Here is an 18,775-nt window from a genome sequence, read left to right on the forward strand (position 1 = left end):
TCTACTTGTAGTAGAAAGATAAACTCCATCACTAGACCAACTCTCTGTGCAGCAGAGACTCACGTACAGCTGCAAGGCAGCCAAGATTAGAAAATACCAATTTAAAATCCTTTTCTGTACTTCCCAGCTGAGAAAAAAGCTGGGATTTTCTCACTGTCAAAAAAAGAATAATCTTTCTTTTGTTTTCAGCTACCATGAAACAGGCAAAGATACAACCACCTGGTCAAGCGCAAATGGAATCTCCATTGCGCAGCATTTCACCCAGGTTTGATTTTACATTCAAAGGGAACAGGTATCCAAACTGACAGTGTTAGTTGATAGGAAGGTATACAGCTTAAAAGCAGGGTATTACCTCTCATTAAGTATCACCAATACTCTTTGTGAGCTTTACAGTCCTTAATCTAGCTCCTGCGGGAACATACATGCACAAGGCATGTCTTAACCTTTTGCAAGGTTTGAAATAAAGGTAACTGCTACTAAAGACAAAGAAGACTGAGAAGAAGAAGAAAATAATAATTCGAAACCTTACAGGGAAACAAGTCTCCTTACCACACAGGTAAATAACTATTACTGAAGCACTGGTTATTTTTTCCTGCAGCTATTAAACAGAACCACCAATTAGAAAAAATGCTTTTATCAAAACATATTTCAGCCTTCCAATCTCCAAACTTTTACTCCTATTAATCATAGTATCTAAAGTAGTTGTTTTGTCCCCTAAAGAAGTTTGTAAACCAGTAAAATTTACATTTGGTCCAGTGGCAGGAGTTCAGATCAAGACTTTCAAAGTCTCTAGTCCTGCAGCCGATGAAGGAACTAGAATGCAACTAAGACACAGGTGGGATCACAGACTGAAGTCTACAGATGTGCCTCATATTAGGTCATTCATACACTTGGCAGAAGCAAGCCGATTTCAAAAATGCATACATTAACAAGGAAGGATGTAGGCCTGCCAAGTTAGCGTTGCTACAGATTGTGACAGGCCAACTTTGTCCCTGTAAGGACATGGAAAAGGCAGATCCCTTAAAGAAGGGCATCAGGAAAGCATCAGAACAATTGGTAACAAGCCAGACTTCATAAATAATTAGTCACAAGGACACAGAAATTCATCAAAATACCACACATGATTGAGCAGCTCTCCAGCAGACAGAAAAAGATAAGTGTACTCTGACACTGTTCATTTCTAGTATAATTCACCACTCCAGAGTTTTAAGGAAAAATTAATCACCAGCTGAAGAAAGTTAATCTCAGCCATCATTTTCCTTCAGTTCTCCTGGTTATAAAGCCACATTAATGAATGTAACATAGCTCTCAAGATCTTCACTGGTTCTTGAACTAAATTATGTATTTGATATGTAGGCCAGAGGATCAGTACCTGAAAAGCAGGTGTCCCCATTTTCTACTTGCAAGAATAACAGCCTTTTTGTGCTGAGATGTGGTGGTGATAATTGCTCCCTGGTTCAGACAAAACTCCACTAGGAGCTAGAAATCACTTATCATATAATGACCATAGGAAAGTCTGGGTTGGACGGGACCTTCAAAGACCATCTAGTCCACACCTCTGCCATGGGCAGGGTCATCTTCCACAAGATCATGTTGCTCAAAGCCCCATCCAACCTGGCCTTAAACTTTTCCAAGAATGGGGCATCCACAACTCCTCTGGGCAACCCATTCCAGTGTCTTACCACCCTCATCATAAAACATGCTTAAACTTCACCTCAAGGTTCTATTTTGAGATAGAAAAAAAACTCAACTGGACATGAGCAACAAAGGAATCGGGTCAGTAAAGTGAGTTGGGTAATTTCAGCAAAGTTGGAAGACTTAGGTTTTCAGTGAGCACAATACATGAAAACCCCTGACAAAAACATCTTCTGCCCTCTGTCGATTTGGGTGATCCAGCTCCTCTTCACACCTGCAGTCTCAAAGTTTGCACCTCAAATGCCACTCGGTCCTGACCTCCTGGCAAGTGAAGAGAGACCTGAGAAGCCAAGAAAGATTTAAGGTCTTAGATTATATGCTTTCCAAATCATGGAATAACAGCTATGAATTGGGAAGAAATGGGAGAACTGAAAGCAACGTATACTGACAGCCAGTGTTTATTGTTTCTTTAACTCAAGAGCATCTGGGGAAGGTAGATCAACTTTCTTTCCTCAGTCTAGAATCAGGGAGAAGAAAAATCCTAAAAACTATGCTCCTTGCCTTCCTGCCCTGGAAGAAAACAGAACATGCACATGGCTCACAAAAAAAAAGTAACAGCAGCAAAATCCAGCAGTGGCTGCATCTCTACAGGTAAATAAAACGGGGCCAGGAGACAAACTTATGCATGAGGTTAGGCATTCACACTGCTTATTCCTTTGTAACCTCCCTGGCACAGTGCTGGCCCTGTAGAGAACCACAGGGGAGGAGGCCACCAGGGACTGCTCCCAACAGGCAACATGAATATGTCACATGAAGTTAAGTCTCCACTTATCTCAGAGACCTCACACACTCAAAAACCCCTAACAAGACCTCAAGCCACAATCCAGGGGTGTCCAACGTACACTCTCAGTACTGTGTTATGAAAACACCACTTTGGAGGACTGCAACATAGCTGCTGACATTCTTACAGACAGGGGCATAGCCCCACACTCAATGACCTGCCAGGCCCAGTGCTACACAGCATGGATAAATTCAGTGGGTGCCATTTGTCCTTGCAAACAGAGAAACAGGGCTGAGGGCTGTTTATTTTACTGTTTAAGACATAACCACTGTTCTCCTCAAAAAGGACTGTTCCACAACAGGTAAGATGATGTATGTCAGGCTCCTCAGTGACTGTGATATAAACCTCAGGTATAAAGAAGGTTTCTGAAAACAATGAAACACCAGTGAAAGCAATCCCAGGAAAGACTGAAGTTGCAGGATTAAAAAAAAAAAGGAAAGAAAGAAACGCAACAGGAGATGTTCAGACACAGCAAATGAAAGTACACCATGGGGAGAGCAAAATTAACTAGACAAATGGAGACAGATTGACCAGGGGTCTAAGTCCAGATCTGTGTTCAATTACCTGACCCACCACAGACTTCCTGGGACAAAACTACTAATGAAAATTTGAAATTTAGAAAAATAATCTCCCACAATACCACCAAAGCAGCTTTTTCATACTTTAGCAGTAAGGCAACACACTTCATAATTGCTCTGAGGAAGGTTTCTGAAGATAACAAAATCTATTCAGAAGAGCTTACAACTTCTAACAGAGTAAAACAACACAGAGGTTTGAAAGGAAATTGCTCCAAACCTGAGGCACCTGCCATAAGCATCACTGCCATTTTGTGGGCAATTCCCATTTACTTACAATCAGAATTCAAAACTGGTAGAATTATATGGCAGGTCTCCCATACATGTGCAATTTTCGTCTGCCTCATTATATTTTTCTTGACAGCTCCAATTTTGACTGGCAGTACAAAGAAATGCAATAAAATAAACTTCAGAAAGGCATGAGATTTCTCTCACCAATACTGATCAGCACTAGATGCTAAAGGCTACAAGCACTGCTCACCTTAGTGATGAGAGGAAAAAAAAAATGACATGACTCTTAGTAATTTGAAGTGATATTTAAGGAGCAACCCTTGCACGTGTTTAAAAGTTTATGCATAGCAATTTATATTTTTGTTTCAGGCTTTGCTCCTCACTATGAGATAACTTCAGGGATTATACCTTTTTATAACCAAGTACTTAAATGCTTTTGAATACCATAAAATCCTCAAAACATTTCCTGTGTTTACTGAAGTGGCTGACACTCCGTACCTAACACTGAACTGAGCAAAGTACAGCAGGTGTACCAAAAAACCCGCGCGCACACATCAATTATAGTGACCTTCCCTCCTGGCAGGAACATATGAAGCAGAATTTTACTGCAGAAGAATTAATAAGGCATGAAAAAAAGTATATTCACACACAAAAAAAGTGGAAGTATTATTAAATCACAATTAAGAGCATTAATTTATTTATATTTGTAAATATAAACTTAAAAAATACCCCACACTTCATTTAAGACTGAAATTTAAGTAATTAAATTAGGATGTCAATTTATCAGGTTCAATGATAAACTTTTCTGGCATTCTTATTACTTAAAAGGAACAAAAACCCCTAAACTTCCAACTCCAACCCCTTCCACAAACAAAAAAGCCAACATAAGCAGGAAATATGAAAAAAGGAAGGAGAGTAGTGGAGGAAAAAAAACAAAAAAGCAACCAAAAGAACATTCTTCCCTGCTTATGCCTCATTAGAGATAAGGCTTCTGAACTCCTTTAGAAAGCTAACATATCAATTTGTTTTTACTGCTTAAAAGTCAAACACACATTATAACCCTGTAGCTGATGAAGAGGCAGTTTTAGGTCCCTGTCTACATAATGAGAAAAAAGTAAAGACAATTATGTAAACTTAGTTATGATTAAATGCATTACAGAAAAAAACCACACTGAAAGCAGTAAGCTAAATCCAAGAATTACAAGAAGAAAGAGAGTTCTGGAACAAAGGAAAGAGATAATATGCTGGTCATGTAAAAGGCACTGCTTACTTGGGGGGGGCTTTGTGCTGCAGTTTTAAGAAGTTAAGACTCACAGTGTTCAGAAACTAACACAAAAACAGAGAAGTAGTAGCTCCTAATACTAAAACATCTTAAATTCAGAGCAGTCGAGCAGGTAAACTAATCCACAAGAGTCTGGGAATAATAAAGTAGCTTGATCAATAAAGGCAATGCAAAAATACATCCTGTTAAACAATTAAACTTATGGATTATACCAAAAATGAAGAAAATAAACTGTCACAAACGCCAGCTGTAGATAAAACTTTTCACTTAATGGATGGAAGATTACCCAATAAGAATTTTTATTTTTTAGACCAATCGGAATACACAGGTTTTTTGGAAAGTTTCTGTCATGACTTTTCACACCCATATACAAAACTGCTAAAACAGTCTTCTTGATCTATAAGCATATAAGCTTTGGTGTACAGTTTGCAACCAAAGTACTTTCCCCACAATATGCAGCAGAACTCTTACCAAATCAGCACCAGCTTGAAGCAATACGTCTGCAACGTCGGTATGTCCATTTTCACAGGCATAGGTCAAAGCTGTATCTCCTGTTGCTGTGGTGGCATGCACATTAGCTCCTAGAAACACATCAGGTTTTTCTTATTGGATATCTCCTTATCGAGTATTTCTTATGAGATAAACACAAAAATGGCACTATCTGTGACACCAGCTATATCCTACTGACCAACAGCTTCCACAGGCCCCTGGGCATTGCTCTCATGGTAAAAATCACTCTCATTGTAAAAATACATTGAAGAGAGGGGAATAAGCCAAGGCTTTGAAAAAGCATGACTGGCAATCTAAGCACTTAAAACTATATGCTTACTTATTTCTAGGTTCCCTCTACAGCAATGAAGACGGCAGTTGTTACAACAAATAAAAGTGAATCCAGACAGCTGTCTAGGCTATCAGTTTGACAAGGAGCTACATGCCAAGGAAAACCAGACAAAATGTGTGTTACTGAACTAGTATTAATACTACATCTTACACTTCTATAGATTTTAAAGAGCAAGGAAGAAATTAAATTATTTCCTTTAAAACCATTTTGTTGAAATGACTAGCTTCATATATGCCAGCTACATGAAAACTATGCATGATTCTTGCCCTGTAATGCATTAGTTAAAAAAAAGCCAATGTGATTAGCCATTTTCTTATTTTCAAGGTGTGAGATTGAATCTAGACTCCCTCATGCCAAAACAAGGCTCCTCAATTAACTTTCTACTTTATCAGAAGTGAAGTGCAAGCAGCATTCCAAGTGAGCTGGTAATGGGTGTCACATGTTGTATCACTGCACAGAGACAAAGTTGTTACTGTCCCCTGATGAGCAGAGAGTACTACTTTCTAGAATTAAAAATCTAGACAATTTTATGCTTATTCTTAAAAGTGCACAGAATTAAATCACCACCCATAACAAGGAAGATTTCCAAAATGCAGCTCTTTTTATTATTTTAAGCAGTATTACTACACTTCAGTCTCTACCAGCTTTGAACTGACAGATAAACATTGAAGTGTCATTTCTCCCCAACTCAGCATGACTTTTTAAAACTGTATAATGTAGTAGTAAAATTCATTCACCACAGAAATTCATCAAATTCCAGAATCTGTCTTGCACACTATTTCCCAGGGCACCATTCCTAAAGTACCGGTTATTCTAGGAGACTGACTGCAGATAATCAGGCTCAGCCAAAGCAGGAGTAGCATATATAAAAAAAACCCCAAACATTATCTGTATTAATATTCTGTCCTAAATGCAGTTAGCTGGAAACAATGTTCCTAATGAATGTTGATGTCTACTATATATGCAACAGAATCCAGTGTTCCATGAGGCACTTTCCTATATCAGCATCAAAGAATACTAAGGTGTAACACATGTTTTTTTTCTGCTTGCTAAGATCTCTGAGAATAGTTTCTTGTTCCAACACTGCCACCATCAAGCCCAGTTATCTTCTGAATCACACAGAACACAGTCTTTATCATCTGTGGGCTAGATCATTTGCACTACACACATACCTGCTGCCAGCAAGTATTTCACCAATTCAAGATGACCCTCTTGAGCAGCTTCCATCAAAGGTGTTGAGCAACCAAGTTCTATATCAGCTCCTGCCTTAATAAGGAAGTCGGCTACTTCAGAAAACCCTCCACAACACGCCAGAGTAAGAGCTGTTTCCTGTGTTTCTTCTGTCTGTGCATTTATATTTGCCCCTAGGAAACAAAATAGCTATTACTTTAACTGACCAGACACAGGGTAGGAAGATGAATGCTCATCACATCCACAGTCTGGGTGTTCTAGATTTGCTCTGTAGTTACAGCAATGAGCAGTGACAGCCACACACTACATCATAGGTATTTGCATAGAACACTTAATGGCAAATGGTCAACACTGCATTCTTCACAATGAATGCTCAAGAAACAACACTGATCTCACCTTGTGCCAGTAGTAAGGCTACCATCTCTTCATGGCCCTCCCGGGCAGCTTCCATTAGAGGAGTGTAACCTTCATCATTAACTTCCTCCAGATTAGCTCCCCTTTCAATCAGAAGGGCTGCTAACTCCACGTGTCCACCACAAGCAGCCAGAGTGAGTGGAGACTCAAATGAATCTGCAGGCATATTCACTTGAGCGCCACTGTCTAAAAGCAAGCGTGCCACTTCCACATGTCCATCCTACAAAACAAAGGTGAATACAAAAATCAGGAAAAAACAATCAGAAAGTTAGTTGTTGTAGTTGCAACCACTATCATACTAGGCCTGCAAATGATCCTAAAAAGACAGGGTCTTTTCACTTATGGTGGTTTAATTTATTACAGTTACGGTAATACTTGGATTAATCTGACATTTAGGTTTCCACCTACATCTAAATTAGGTTTAAATGCATGAGGGAAAAAGAGATAGACAGATATTGAGGGGTTTTGGTTTTGTTTTTTTTTCTTTCTTGGGCCAGTAGGGAAAGAGTTGTAAGACCTTCTTAAATATCCATCACAATACCTGGGCCACAAAAGTAACAGAGATAGTGAACAAATACCTTAAGTAATAAACCCATTCCGTGACTAAACCTCAAAACAAGCATCAGAAAAAAAGATCTTTTTCTTTGTAGTTGATTCACAGCTTCTACAGACAAAAAAAGAAAAAGCTCCAACTGGCATTTTCTAGATCCTGGGAAAGGTACCTGCAGAGAAACTGAAGTGGTTTCAGGAGAAACTGAAGTCTTCTCAGGAGAGAAGACTTGAATACATCTTAAAGGATACTGAGAAGTGCCTCAGAGTAAAGTGATCTTTGTCATAGAGGGAAAAGAATTAGGACTGCCAGAGCAGTCTCTTTGAGCCCTTACCAACCAAAGCATGTAAACGCAGCTGTCAGCTTCTCAGTAAACTTTTACTAAACTCCTCAAAGTTACCTCAATACACCAAGTACCAAAAATCCATGTTTCACCTAAGGTGTGGTTTGTAGGGAGCCACAATACCTCTGAAAAGGGGAAAACTTAAAGAATTTCAGGCATTAGGAAAGAAGAAACACTCAATGGTTTCTCTATCCTGCATAACTTAAAAAACTGGGACCCAAACTTGTGTAACAGTTTAGAGAAGGTATCTTGTAAAATTGTAACATTACAAACCACACCTAATGAAGGGGGAGGTTCAAGCCATGCAGAGTGCTCAGTGAGACATAGAAGGTCTGAGGATCTAATCAGAGGCCACTTCATACTAGACCTTTCTTCAGCATACATAATTAATAGGATAACTTCGGGATGGAAAGAAAACACCAAATAAAAGACATGAATCAAAGCATGCTCTTTGTATCAACCAGGAGAGAGAAAACCACTCGCTGCCTTGCATACTGCAGGTGCGTGGGTATTAGGTGCACCACCATGGTCACTCCATTTGACACCCAAAGAAATATGGAATTCTTCCAGAGGGAGTAATCTGTCAGCCAGCTTTGATGATTTAGAGCCCTGTGTCATGACACAGTGATTCTCCTGAGATCTGAGAGTTAAGCTGGATTTATTCTTTAAACTAGCCCCAAGGCACGCTGACAGATTTTGCTAAGAGAACTAAAGAATACTTCTTCCTGAGGAAGACATAAAAATATCAGTGGCAAATAGCAGACGTTTTTATGTTGTATCCTTGGAAGGAAATCCAAATATAGTTGGGAAATACTAAAGGGAGGGGGGGAAGACATTAGAAGACCTCTGTCTATGCCCAAGGTTCAAGCCAGAGCTGTCCAGGACAGGGCACTGATACTTAGGGTGAGTTATAAAGCTAAGAATTCCACTAATTCCCAAAATTAAAGAACTTTTTAGATACTAAGAACAGCAACCTCAAGTGAACTACCAGTTTCCTGTCCTGACCTCGCCAGAATTGTCAGCCAGTAATTTAACTAACACAGAGCTATAGAAAAGGGGGCAAGAGGGCTATCAAACATGCAACTCCTGTCAACACTTGTCTTAAATTGACCACAAAGCAGGTAGTAAGCAACTTGATATTGACAGCAATCAAGCTTGTAAATTAAAAACAGGGTGTTGTTCTCAGAGAAGCTGGGTAAAAGCCAACCACAACCTGATCTAAAGGCATTATCCTACGTGTGGCACTGTCTTGACCAAAACATACTAAAACTCAGAGGCACTTACAGTACAATTGAGGATCAGAGACCAGACATCTCAGCTTCTGGTATCTGCAGCATTCATTAGTTGGAAAACAGTCAAGACTGGGAAAGGTCACAATAATTTGCAGGAATGGTTCCCTTCTGCAAGGGTGCAGCCAAAAGATAACAAAGAACAAATTCCATCCTTTGACCCAGACTTCAAAGGATCAATTTCCTCCCTATTGCTTTTAAAGGTCAATACACACTCTATAATGCAAACTAGTCTGAAACATTCAAGAGCTAAAAATGTGCAAGCAACCCACACAACTTTATCTTCTCCAAGCAAGACACTTCACAGCCACCTAAGACTAAGCCTAAACAGAACAGTGGGCCAATTAAAACATTTAGTTTGTAGTCATGTGGCAATCTCCTTTAGGAGACAGCATACACCCACTGCAACTACATCCTTCTCACTAGGCTCTGGGAAGACTATTCAAGGACACCATTACCATCTCACTATTGGAAGACTTCATCACAGCTTGAGACACTACAATCTGACCTTGGTCACTTGCATCATCACCTCACAACTGCAATCAAAGAACACTTGATCCTCCAGCTCTCAGAAGACTGGAGGAACATTGCAGCCTATCTTAAAGAGTATAGGCTACTGGAAGCAAATTAAGTTTTCCTCTCTTTGCTGTGCTTCCTATGAAAACAAGGTCCATGTTCTTTCTTCAAAGAAGTTTCCTAGCTTGAAGAACAGATAAAAGGTCACCTAAAGTCTGGACAAAACTGGTTACAGACATGCTTTGACACAGCAGCACACTCTTTATTAAGATGAAGCTCTTAGAAAGGCAAGTTTTACCTCAGTGGCTGCTTTGAAATTATGAGTTGCCCAGGAACTAAGAACTAAACTACTTTTGACTTACCGTCTTAATTTCAAAAGAAAAAACCTAACAGACTATTTACAGAAACTTAGAAGAGAACAAACTATCTCTACATGCAAAATACTTCCTGCAGTGGTGAAAGGACAAGTGCAATGCATTAGTCATCTAGCTCAGTGCACTTCTGGAAGGCTCACACCATGCTGATCCAAGAGGCCTTCTCTAAAGACAAAGGTGGAAAAATAACTATTCCACTGCAAAAGAAACAGTGACTTGGGCTCAACCTACTACTTATCACACTACAGATTAGTTACCCCTAACACTTCACATAGGGAGCATTTAAAACAATACATCACACTCCCAAAAATCAGAGTAATTTTCCCCTGTGACCAATCAGACTGAGAAGCTGGCCACCTGTGGTAGCTATAGTAAAGGCTTTCTTACCATAAAAACTTAAACACATCCTCTTGCAGACCCAAAACAGCTTGTTAACAAAGGCTCACTTTAATTTACCATCTCTTTCATTCTTCTCTCATTGAAAAGGGAGGGTACAAATAAAGGCTATTTACCATGCAGGCCTCCATTAGCGCTGTGTGCATCTCATCTGTTTTATGCTCTTGATCAGCTCCAGCTTCAAGCAAAAAACGAACCATATCTAAATGGCCTTTAAATGAAACAGATCAAAATAAGCAAGCATTTAATATCATAAACTTAGTAGTGCAGAGAGCACACTTAAAATCACTTAATTTTCATAGTTTTCTATTATAATTGTTACAAGTTATAATTCACAAACCTGCTTTTTTTAAAGGACTCTAAAAAAATACCAATGCAGAACAGACAGACAAGTCTTTCCCAAAGATACTGCCCAACTATGAGATGAAGACAGACCTCTCTAATTCAAGTTTATGCAACTGGAACTTTTGCTTGTGACTTCGAGCTATAAAAGACAATGTTTGTTCCTTATTCAACTGTATAACAACCTACTTAAGTGTTCCAAGGCAGTATACACAACTGGGGGGGGAATTTATCTTTTAGAATAAGACCATGTAGATCTGAACTTAACTTTAAGCTTTTATCACAGTATTCACAGACATATTTCTGAGAACTAAGATACACACATTATGTCATATTATGATATCTGACACAATTTTTAAAAGCTTCTAGTAAACTTTACCAATACTTGTTTTCAACTCTGTTATGGCTTCTGTCATTTTAGAATTTGTCCTTATACATTATTCTCTCAGTGAGCATCCTCCTCCAAGACAAGACTTAGTTTTACATAAACTGCTAGGAAAACAAGGCAGCTCAACCATCTTGCTAAAGCTAATACAGGAAATCTCTAGTCAATGGAGATCTTACACTACATCACTTGAAGGTCACAAGAATCAAGAATGCCCCTGCAACATATATCCAAAAGTACTAATGCTGAAATTTCCATGTAACGAACTACTATATCCTGCAGGAAATCCATTACAAATCTAGACACCAGTTTTCAGATGGGTTATACATACTATGTATCCTCCCAATTCTAACCACAGAGGCAAAACCTGGAATTACTGTAACAATAATCCACATCCTTAAAGCTTCTCTTAGGAGAAAGGCAATTGTTGGAAATTTTATGGAGATTTTTTAAAGAAACAAAGACTTGGAAGCACACTGGATTACCATCGCACTAAGTTACTTTATATAGAAACTCGAAACAGAAGAATTTAAGTCAAAAGTCCCTAACAGTTCATAATACATAACAATTCATAGACATCCTCCAAAATTACACTGAAGGAAAAGTATCCATAATACTAGCATTTTCACCCCATCAGGTATCCAGGAACATTTGTTCTAACTTCCTATTTTCCTAACAACTAACAGAGAGGTTTTCAGAACTTGCACACAGCTGGTACGGGGAATCTGAATGAAATATGGAATGCAGTACTGGGGGAAGAGGAGAGCGGCAGCTTGTCAAAGCACAAGTCTGGATGCAGCCAGTCACAAGTTTTCATCTGCAGCATGCCTAATACATGTCCACCACATCTGGACACAAGTAGACAGGCTTAACACCACTACATCACAGATGACCATTTCCTGACATCAAGTTTAAAACCAAAATCCAGTATTGCAAAACACTTAAGAAAATATTCAAAGCATGGCTAGAAGCTTTAGTTACATAAATCCTAGCAAATAAATTTAAACCAAAATACAAAAGAAGGCAAGAGACATACCTTTATAGCATGCAAGTGTAAGTGCACTTTCTTTGAACTCGTTGGAGTGAGTGTTGATTCCTGCACCATATTCCAGCAATACTCTTGCAACCTCAACATGACCTGCACTGGCTGCTTCCATTAAAGGAGTATGCCCATTCTCATTGTGGTCTTCTATATTAGCACCAGCTTTCAATAGCACCTTCACAATGTCAACAAAGCCCCCAGCACAAGCATAAGTGAGAGCTGTGTTCCCTGCAGAGAAGAAGTAGTTTACACGAAAGCCCTTTCCATCACCCACTCCTAATATAGGAAAGGAATAGTTTTAACAGCTCTGAACAAAACCAAATGCATCACTAACAGCAGCCTTTTACCTCACAGTCAATAATTTCAGGCTGGGTATAAAATTCCAAAAATCACAACTATGATGTCACTTTTAAAGCTAAGCCAGTATTAAAAATTAGGATATTTTTTTTCTTTATTACATTTCCTACTTCAGCATACGGAGAGATCAAATACACACACAGAAAGATCAGTGAGTAATTTTCATGCTCACTGTAGAGTTTGGGGGTAGGGAGGGTGCAGGGTTGTCACGTTTGGGTTTTTATCCTGTAATCCCTTGAAAAACTTCTACTGGCTAGATGAAAATAAATTTTAATTTAAAACTGGTACTGTAAGTGACAGACAATCACATATGGCTTATGTTTTAGAAGCTACAGTCAATTTTAAGGTAAGTTCTGCCTAATATGGCTAATCATCAAGATAAAAAGAACATTTCATTCCATAGTTCAGACTGCACTTTAAAATTTTAACAAAGTTTAAATTCTATCTTAATATTAACAGAATCCAGCTGCAGGTTAATACTGTCAGCAAGGTTAGTTAAGGTGTTGTCAAGCATCAGCAATGTAGACAACATTCAAGGTTCAAAGAATTGCACCTCCTCTTTGGTAAAAAGCTATAGACCAAAATAACTGGTCTTGACCAGATGTGTCCCATGGTCTTCTTACTGTGTAATTTTGGATTACAGATGAGAAAAAACAAATTTCTGTGTATTTTTCTGATCATTTAACACCATGGTGGTTCTCACAGGAACTCTGCTTTCCATCACAGTTTATATTAAAAAAAAAATTTTAAAACAGCCAGGTAAGACACTAAACACATCTGCTGTGTATCTGGCCTATTCTTAATAATTCCTATCACCTTCTCTTGTGAATGAAACTATTAGACAAAACCACAGATATTCTGAACAGCTGCACATCTTATGTGCCAGTGTTATTAATCCTTTGTGTTTCTGCTTCCCAGTTACCTGTTGAAGACTGTGCGTTGACATCTGCACAATGAACAAGGAGAAGTTTAACGATATCTACATAGCCTCCGCTGGCAGCTGCCATTAAGGGAGTTATGTCTCCTTTATTCCCTCGATCTTCAACATTTGCATGCATTGCTAGTAGCACCTAGAGAAAACAAAAATCACTTTATGAATAAACTGTAACACCAACATTTTGCTTTAGTTCAGTGGGGCTTGTGAGCACGACTCCCCAGCCAGCCACAGCATTCCCTTGCAGTAATACCCTCAATGGTGAAGCACAATGGCACTCCCCAGGACTGTCCGCAACTACTATCCGCACTGTGCTCTGCTTCAGGAAATCCTGTTTTTCTGTGTTTGTTCACATCTGCTGAAGTCAACCTTAAGTTACAGTGCAATACTGGACATTTTCAAAAGTCACAAGGTACTTCACTAACAAGAATGACAGCAGAGAAACTGTAAACTTGCATTAATGACCACAGCACACATAGGGTCAAGCTTACAGGTAAACAGTTTTTTCCCTGTACTCACACCTAGCATCAAAACATGAAGCTGGCCACCTTCTGAGAACCGTCATCTAAACATCTTCAAAGAAGCACAAAATCTGCCCTTAGCTACACAAGTATAAAAGCCAAAAATTCACAGAAATTAATGCACTGTTGATATAGATGTGATTTAAAGAATCTTGAGTGACTGAGACATGAATTTTTAGAAGGTAAGCATTTGTAGCATTTTCTGCTATTTTGGATCCTCTTGCAACATCTGCTTGGCAGAACAACTCGACTGTATCTAGAACAGTGCCAGAAAAGTAGATACATCATAAAACAAGATGCATTCCTCAGACAAGTCACTTAAACCTAAAGGCATATATGATGCATTTACCATTTAAAAGACAATGTAAAGTGTATTAACCGATAATCTGTTTAGATTATAAAAAAAATTATTACAATCAAAATAGCTAAAATGTTTACCTATCAAAGCCACCCTTTAGACAGCATTTCACAAAGGTTTAGTTTTGATTGTGTATTACTTACTTGTGCCAATTCATAATATCCTGCTGAACAGGCCAAGCAAAGGAGACTCTCCCCTTCTTCAGTATGTTCATTTACACTTCTTCCTTCATCCAACAGTTTCCGGACAGCATTTACATCCCCATCTGAGCATGCTTCTGCCAAACTGCGACTGGAAAATCAGTTATCACAGAATAAGCTCAAAATAAATCTGCAATAGATGTGTAACTTTCCTATGCAAGGAAGTCTTTAAATGAAGACTCATGACATTAGTACTATGCCTTACTAGAAAATATACCTTACAGATTTTTTAAGAAAAAGTACATATATACACACCCCCGTTATTTCCACAGGAGAAAGTGTGATAGACCTTGCTTATACCTAAATTAGCTCTTGTCCTTACCAGTTGTTAACTCACATAAGTTCTCATATAGCTTAGATTCAGAGAAGAGTGCTCAAATCTAGGGAATCTGTGGTGGTTGCAAGATACAGAATACATCTCACTGGTACTATTTACACTTCAGTGGAATGCCAGACACACAGAGGGTAATGACCACAACAAGCTACTGACTATAGGTACCAAGGTAAATTTCTAGTAGAGATAAAGCCAAAAAGTGAACAGACTACTATCACAGAGACCACTGATATTGAATACTTAACAAGAAAAACATCTAACCATTGTCTCTCCTTTAGTGGGACTATTTCCTACTCTGCACTAGCTCGAAGTTTTTTTTTTCTTAAAAATCCTTACCTAATGACATCTTACAGGAAGAAAGAAGAGGAGCCTTACAGAAGTTTACTACTTTCCCATTCATGCACTGTTAAAAGCATATTACAGAAGCTTTCAGATGGATGAAATAAGCCAAATGAACTGCACTTTTTTAAAATAGCAGTAACACAAATTCTACACAGAACACTACTAACTCGTCCTTAAAAAAAGCTACACATAGTAATTACAAGCTAAGAGTTAGAAGGAAAAGACAAGACAAACCCCAAGTGCTTGGCATCTGAAAGTTCAGAAGTCTATCATCACTACTTTAACCATCATTAACCTCTAAAGCAGAGAGAATAGCTACCTCCCCTGAGACTTAGGAAAGTACACTAAACAAATCTTGAAAACTGTGAGCTGAGCTTCAACTTATTTCAAATCAAGTCACCTGTCCTTTAAATCTTTTTCTGTTACAAAAAAAAAAAAGTTTAAGCAAAGACAACTGTCAAAGCACTGCTAAACACAAGTGCAAACAACAGCAAGTCATTCTCAGTACCAACTCTGTTACACTTCTCCAACTGGTGACAATTTTATTTAGAAAGTATATGCAAGGAACCATCATCCCTCAGTCACTGGGAACCAAGCCACAGTTAATGCCCTGGCAGGAGGGGGAAAGGAAGAGCAGCACTGTTACAAACAGTAGTGGATTGTATGTGATGCATTCCTGTCAGTGTATTTTATTTGCAAGATATGGAAACTTGTCTCTTAAAAAAAAACCTAGTATACTCAGATTCATTAAAAACCTCAAACTTCTACTTTTCTTCTGTAAAAAATAGTAGTTCACTCAAATTCACTCGTGTTGAAGAAAATATCCATTTGAGCACACAAAGTTCCCTCAGGAAAGCAGACCAGTTGTAATTTTCAATTGGTCAAAGATTGTAATGGTAAAACTATGTTAAATCCCTGTTTTAAAAGGACCTCAGTTGCCATATACCCCAAAGTGAAATAATCTGTGCTAGCAGCTGCTAGATAAAAGCAGAGACCTGACCCGAAGAGAGTATCCAGCATCTGATCACTTACATTTGCATTGTAATCACTACGTATTTTAAGCAAAATAACTGATATTTTGGTAAAGTTTATTATTTGGCTACATAGTCAAGTCCATATGCTGAAGCAATGGGATTCCACTAAAAGGCTGCAGGACACTACCAAACCTGCCACCTTCTCCTGGAAAGAAGGTAAGGGACAGATGTGTGCTCATGGCACAAGCAAACAGCCCTGATGCAACTCACACATAATGAGGCACTTAGAGCTCAGGTCCCTGTGTTCAGCGGGGAGGAGAGGGTGGGGATTCAATGCACTTTTGCACACACATAGCCTTAGCCTAGCCTTTACAAATGGGAGCCACCTAACACCATGACCTCGGAGACAAATCCTGAAACAGATCCGTCATGCTCAGATGACCGTAAACCACCTCATATAATACAGAACTGCTGCAAAACCAAATATGCTCTGGGAAAGAGTTATTAAAACCAACTTGATTCTAGTCGACCAGGCACCTTGAGAGGTCTCCCAGTTTGCTCTCTGCTCAGGTTCTGTTTGTGATGCATCCAAGGCATTTTGTAAATTGACAAGAATGTCATGAGGATGTTCTTCCAAATGAAGCACAGAACGCTGTTCACTTTTGCTCCAAGGGTGCATTCCTAGCTCCTGTTCCACTTGTTGTCCACCACAAAACTCAGGCCTTTTTCTCCAAAGTTGATTTCCAGCCATTCAGCTCTCCCCATCTGTACAAATGCAGAGATACTTCTCTCCAGGTACAAGACTTTGTATTTCCTTTTGTTGCATTTCATGAGATTCCTGCTGGCTCCTTTTCTGCAGCTTGTCAAGGCCCATCTACATGGCAGCACAGCTATCTGGTCCATCAAGCACCCCTTTCAGTTTTGTATCATCTGCAAACTTGCTGAGGATGCACTCCGTACCATTACATTAGTCACTGATGAAGACATCAAACAGTACTAGCCCCGATATCGTCCCCTGGAGTACACCACTAGCAACTTGCCTTTACCTGGACAGACTTTCTGATGCTAACAACTAGCAGTTAACTAGACTAGCAGTTCAGTTTTCAATCCACCTCACTGTCCACTTAACTAGCCTGTACTTCATCAGCTTGTCCCACAGGATGTTGTGGGATATAGTGTGAAAAGACTTGCTAAAGTAAAGATAAACAGCATCCATCATCTACCAACATGGCCATCTCTTTGTAGATAGCTATCAGCTCAGGCTTGATCTCCCCTTTGTAAAACCATGCTGACTACTTCCCATCATCATTTTGTACTTATTATGTTAGGAAATGGCTTCCAGGAGGATTTGCTCCATCACCTTTTCAGGGACTGAGGTGAGGACAACCTGCCTGCAAGTCCCTTGGATCCTCTTTCTTGCCCTTCTTGAGGACAAGGGTGACATTTGCTTTCTTCCAGTCCTCAGGAACCTCCCTCATTCCCTACGACCTTTCAAATAAATTGAGACTAGTCTCACAGTGACATCAGCCAGCTCCTTCAGTACACACAGGTACATACTATCAAGTCCCAGGAACTTGTTCACTAGACTATGTCCAACCTGTTTAAATGCTCCCTAATCTGATACCAACCTTCCCACTCATCTCAGGGGCTTGGGATTCCTGAAAGCAAATCTCACCAGTAAAGCCCAAGGCAAACCCCCTTCGGTGTCCCCATCAGTAGGTACCCTGCCATATTCTAAAGCTGGCCCACATCTTCCCTCATCTTCTTTTTGCAGCCGATATACTCACACTCGTATATCTTATTTCTTTTCATGCCCTTTGCTAGATTCAAATCCAGGTGGGCTTTGGCTTTCCTAATCATGCCCCTATATGCCTGACATTGTTTCTATATTCCCCATGGGCCACCTGGCCTGTTTCCATCGCTTGCATACTTCCTTTTTACATTCAAACATGCTTCCCTCCCCAGTGTATTTTTGCCTCCTCATGTTTTGATCCACAAGTAATTTATTCAGCTTCAGTTAGGAAATGAAACTATATTTTTATTTATATTTATATTTTCAGCAATGACTCAAGACTATTGCCCTTATTGTAAGCACTTTGTTTTGCCAATCCCAGTCTGAATTCCAAGAGGACATCCATATGAAAGAAAACTTAAGACTTTCCATTTTTGATTCTAAATGTGAAGTTCAACAGTATATGCAGCAGTCACACCATCCCAACAGTTTACAAAGTATTTGCATCACTTGTCAGAGTAGAAAATATTTCAGGATCCCTAAAGATGCCTTCAAATTACTAATGTAGAAAGCTTTTGATGACACAGGATAAATCCTCAGTTTGTCATCATGGGAGTTAAATGCCATCCTCATTAATTATGTTACAAAAAAAAAGTTATCAGATAATATAGTTTTATTTACTATCACCAACTCTTCCACAGCTAAGAATTCAGTCCATTTTTGAAAAATAAATCAATTGTTTAATACACAGAAAGAGCAGCAGGTTAGAAAGTATC

The 18,775-nt window shown here is 39.1% G+C and overlaps 1 protein-coding gene across 16 annotated transcripts in view; it reads right to left on the minus strand.

Moving 5' to 3' along the window:
• The window catches only part of ANKHD1 (ankyrin repeat and KH domain containing 1), a 117,157-nt gene that overhangs the window by 56,053 nt on the left and 42,329 nt on the right, over positions 1-18,775 (minus strand). For 15 of the 16 annotated variants that reach the window (XM_080400739.1, XM_080400749.1, XM_080400736.1 and 12 more), the window contains exons 4-10: positions 14,561-14,708; positions 13,527-13,674; positions 12,242-12,475; positions 10,595-10,689; positions 6,993-7,230; positions 6,578-6,769; positions 5,036-5,145 (exon numbers count right to left, since the gene is read on the minus strand). In XM_080400739.1, the coding sequence (XP_080256865.1) occupies positions 5,036-5,145; positions 6,578-6,769; positions 6,993-7,230; positions 10,595-10,689; positions 12,242-12,475; positions 13,527-13,674; positions 14,561-14,708 (1,165 nt within the window). The remainder of the gene's footprint in view (positions 1-5,035; positions 5,146-6,577; positions 6,770-6,992; positions 7,231-10,594; positions 10,690-12,241; positions 12,476-13,526; positions 13,675-14,560; positions 14,709-18,775) is intronic. The other variant, XM_080400742.1, reaches the window with a different exon arrangement.

Source organism: Falco punctatus, assembly GCF_963210335.1.
Source record: "Falco punctatus genome assembly, chromosome: 8".
In the NCBI taxonomy this organism is placed as follows: domain Eukaryota; kingdom Metazoa; phylum Chordata; class Aves; order Falconiformes; family Falconidae; genus Falco; species Falco punctatus.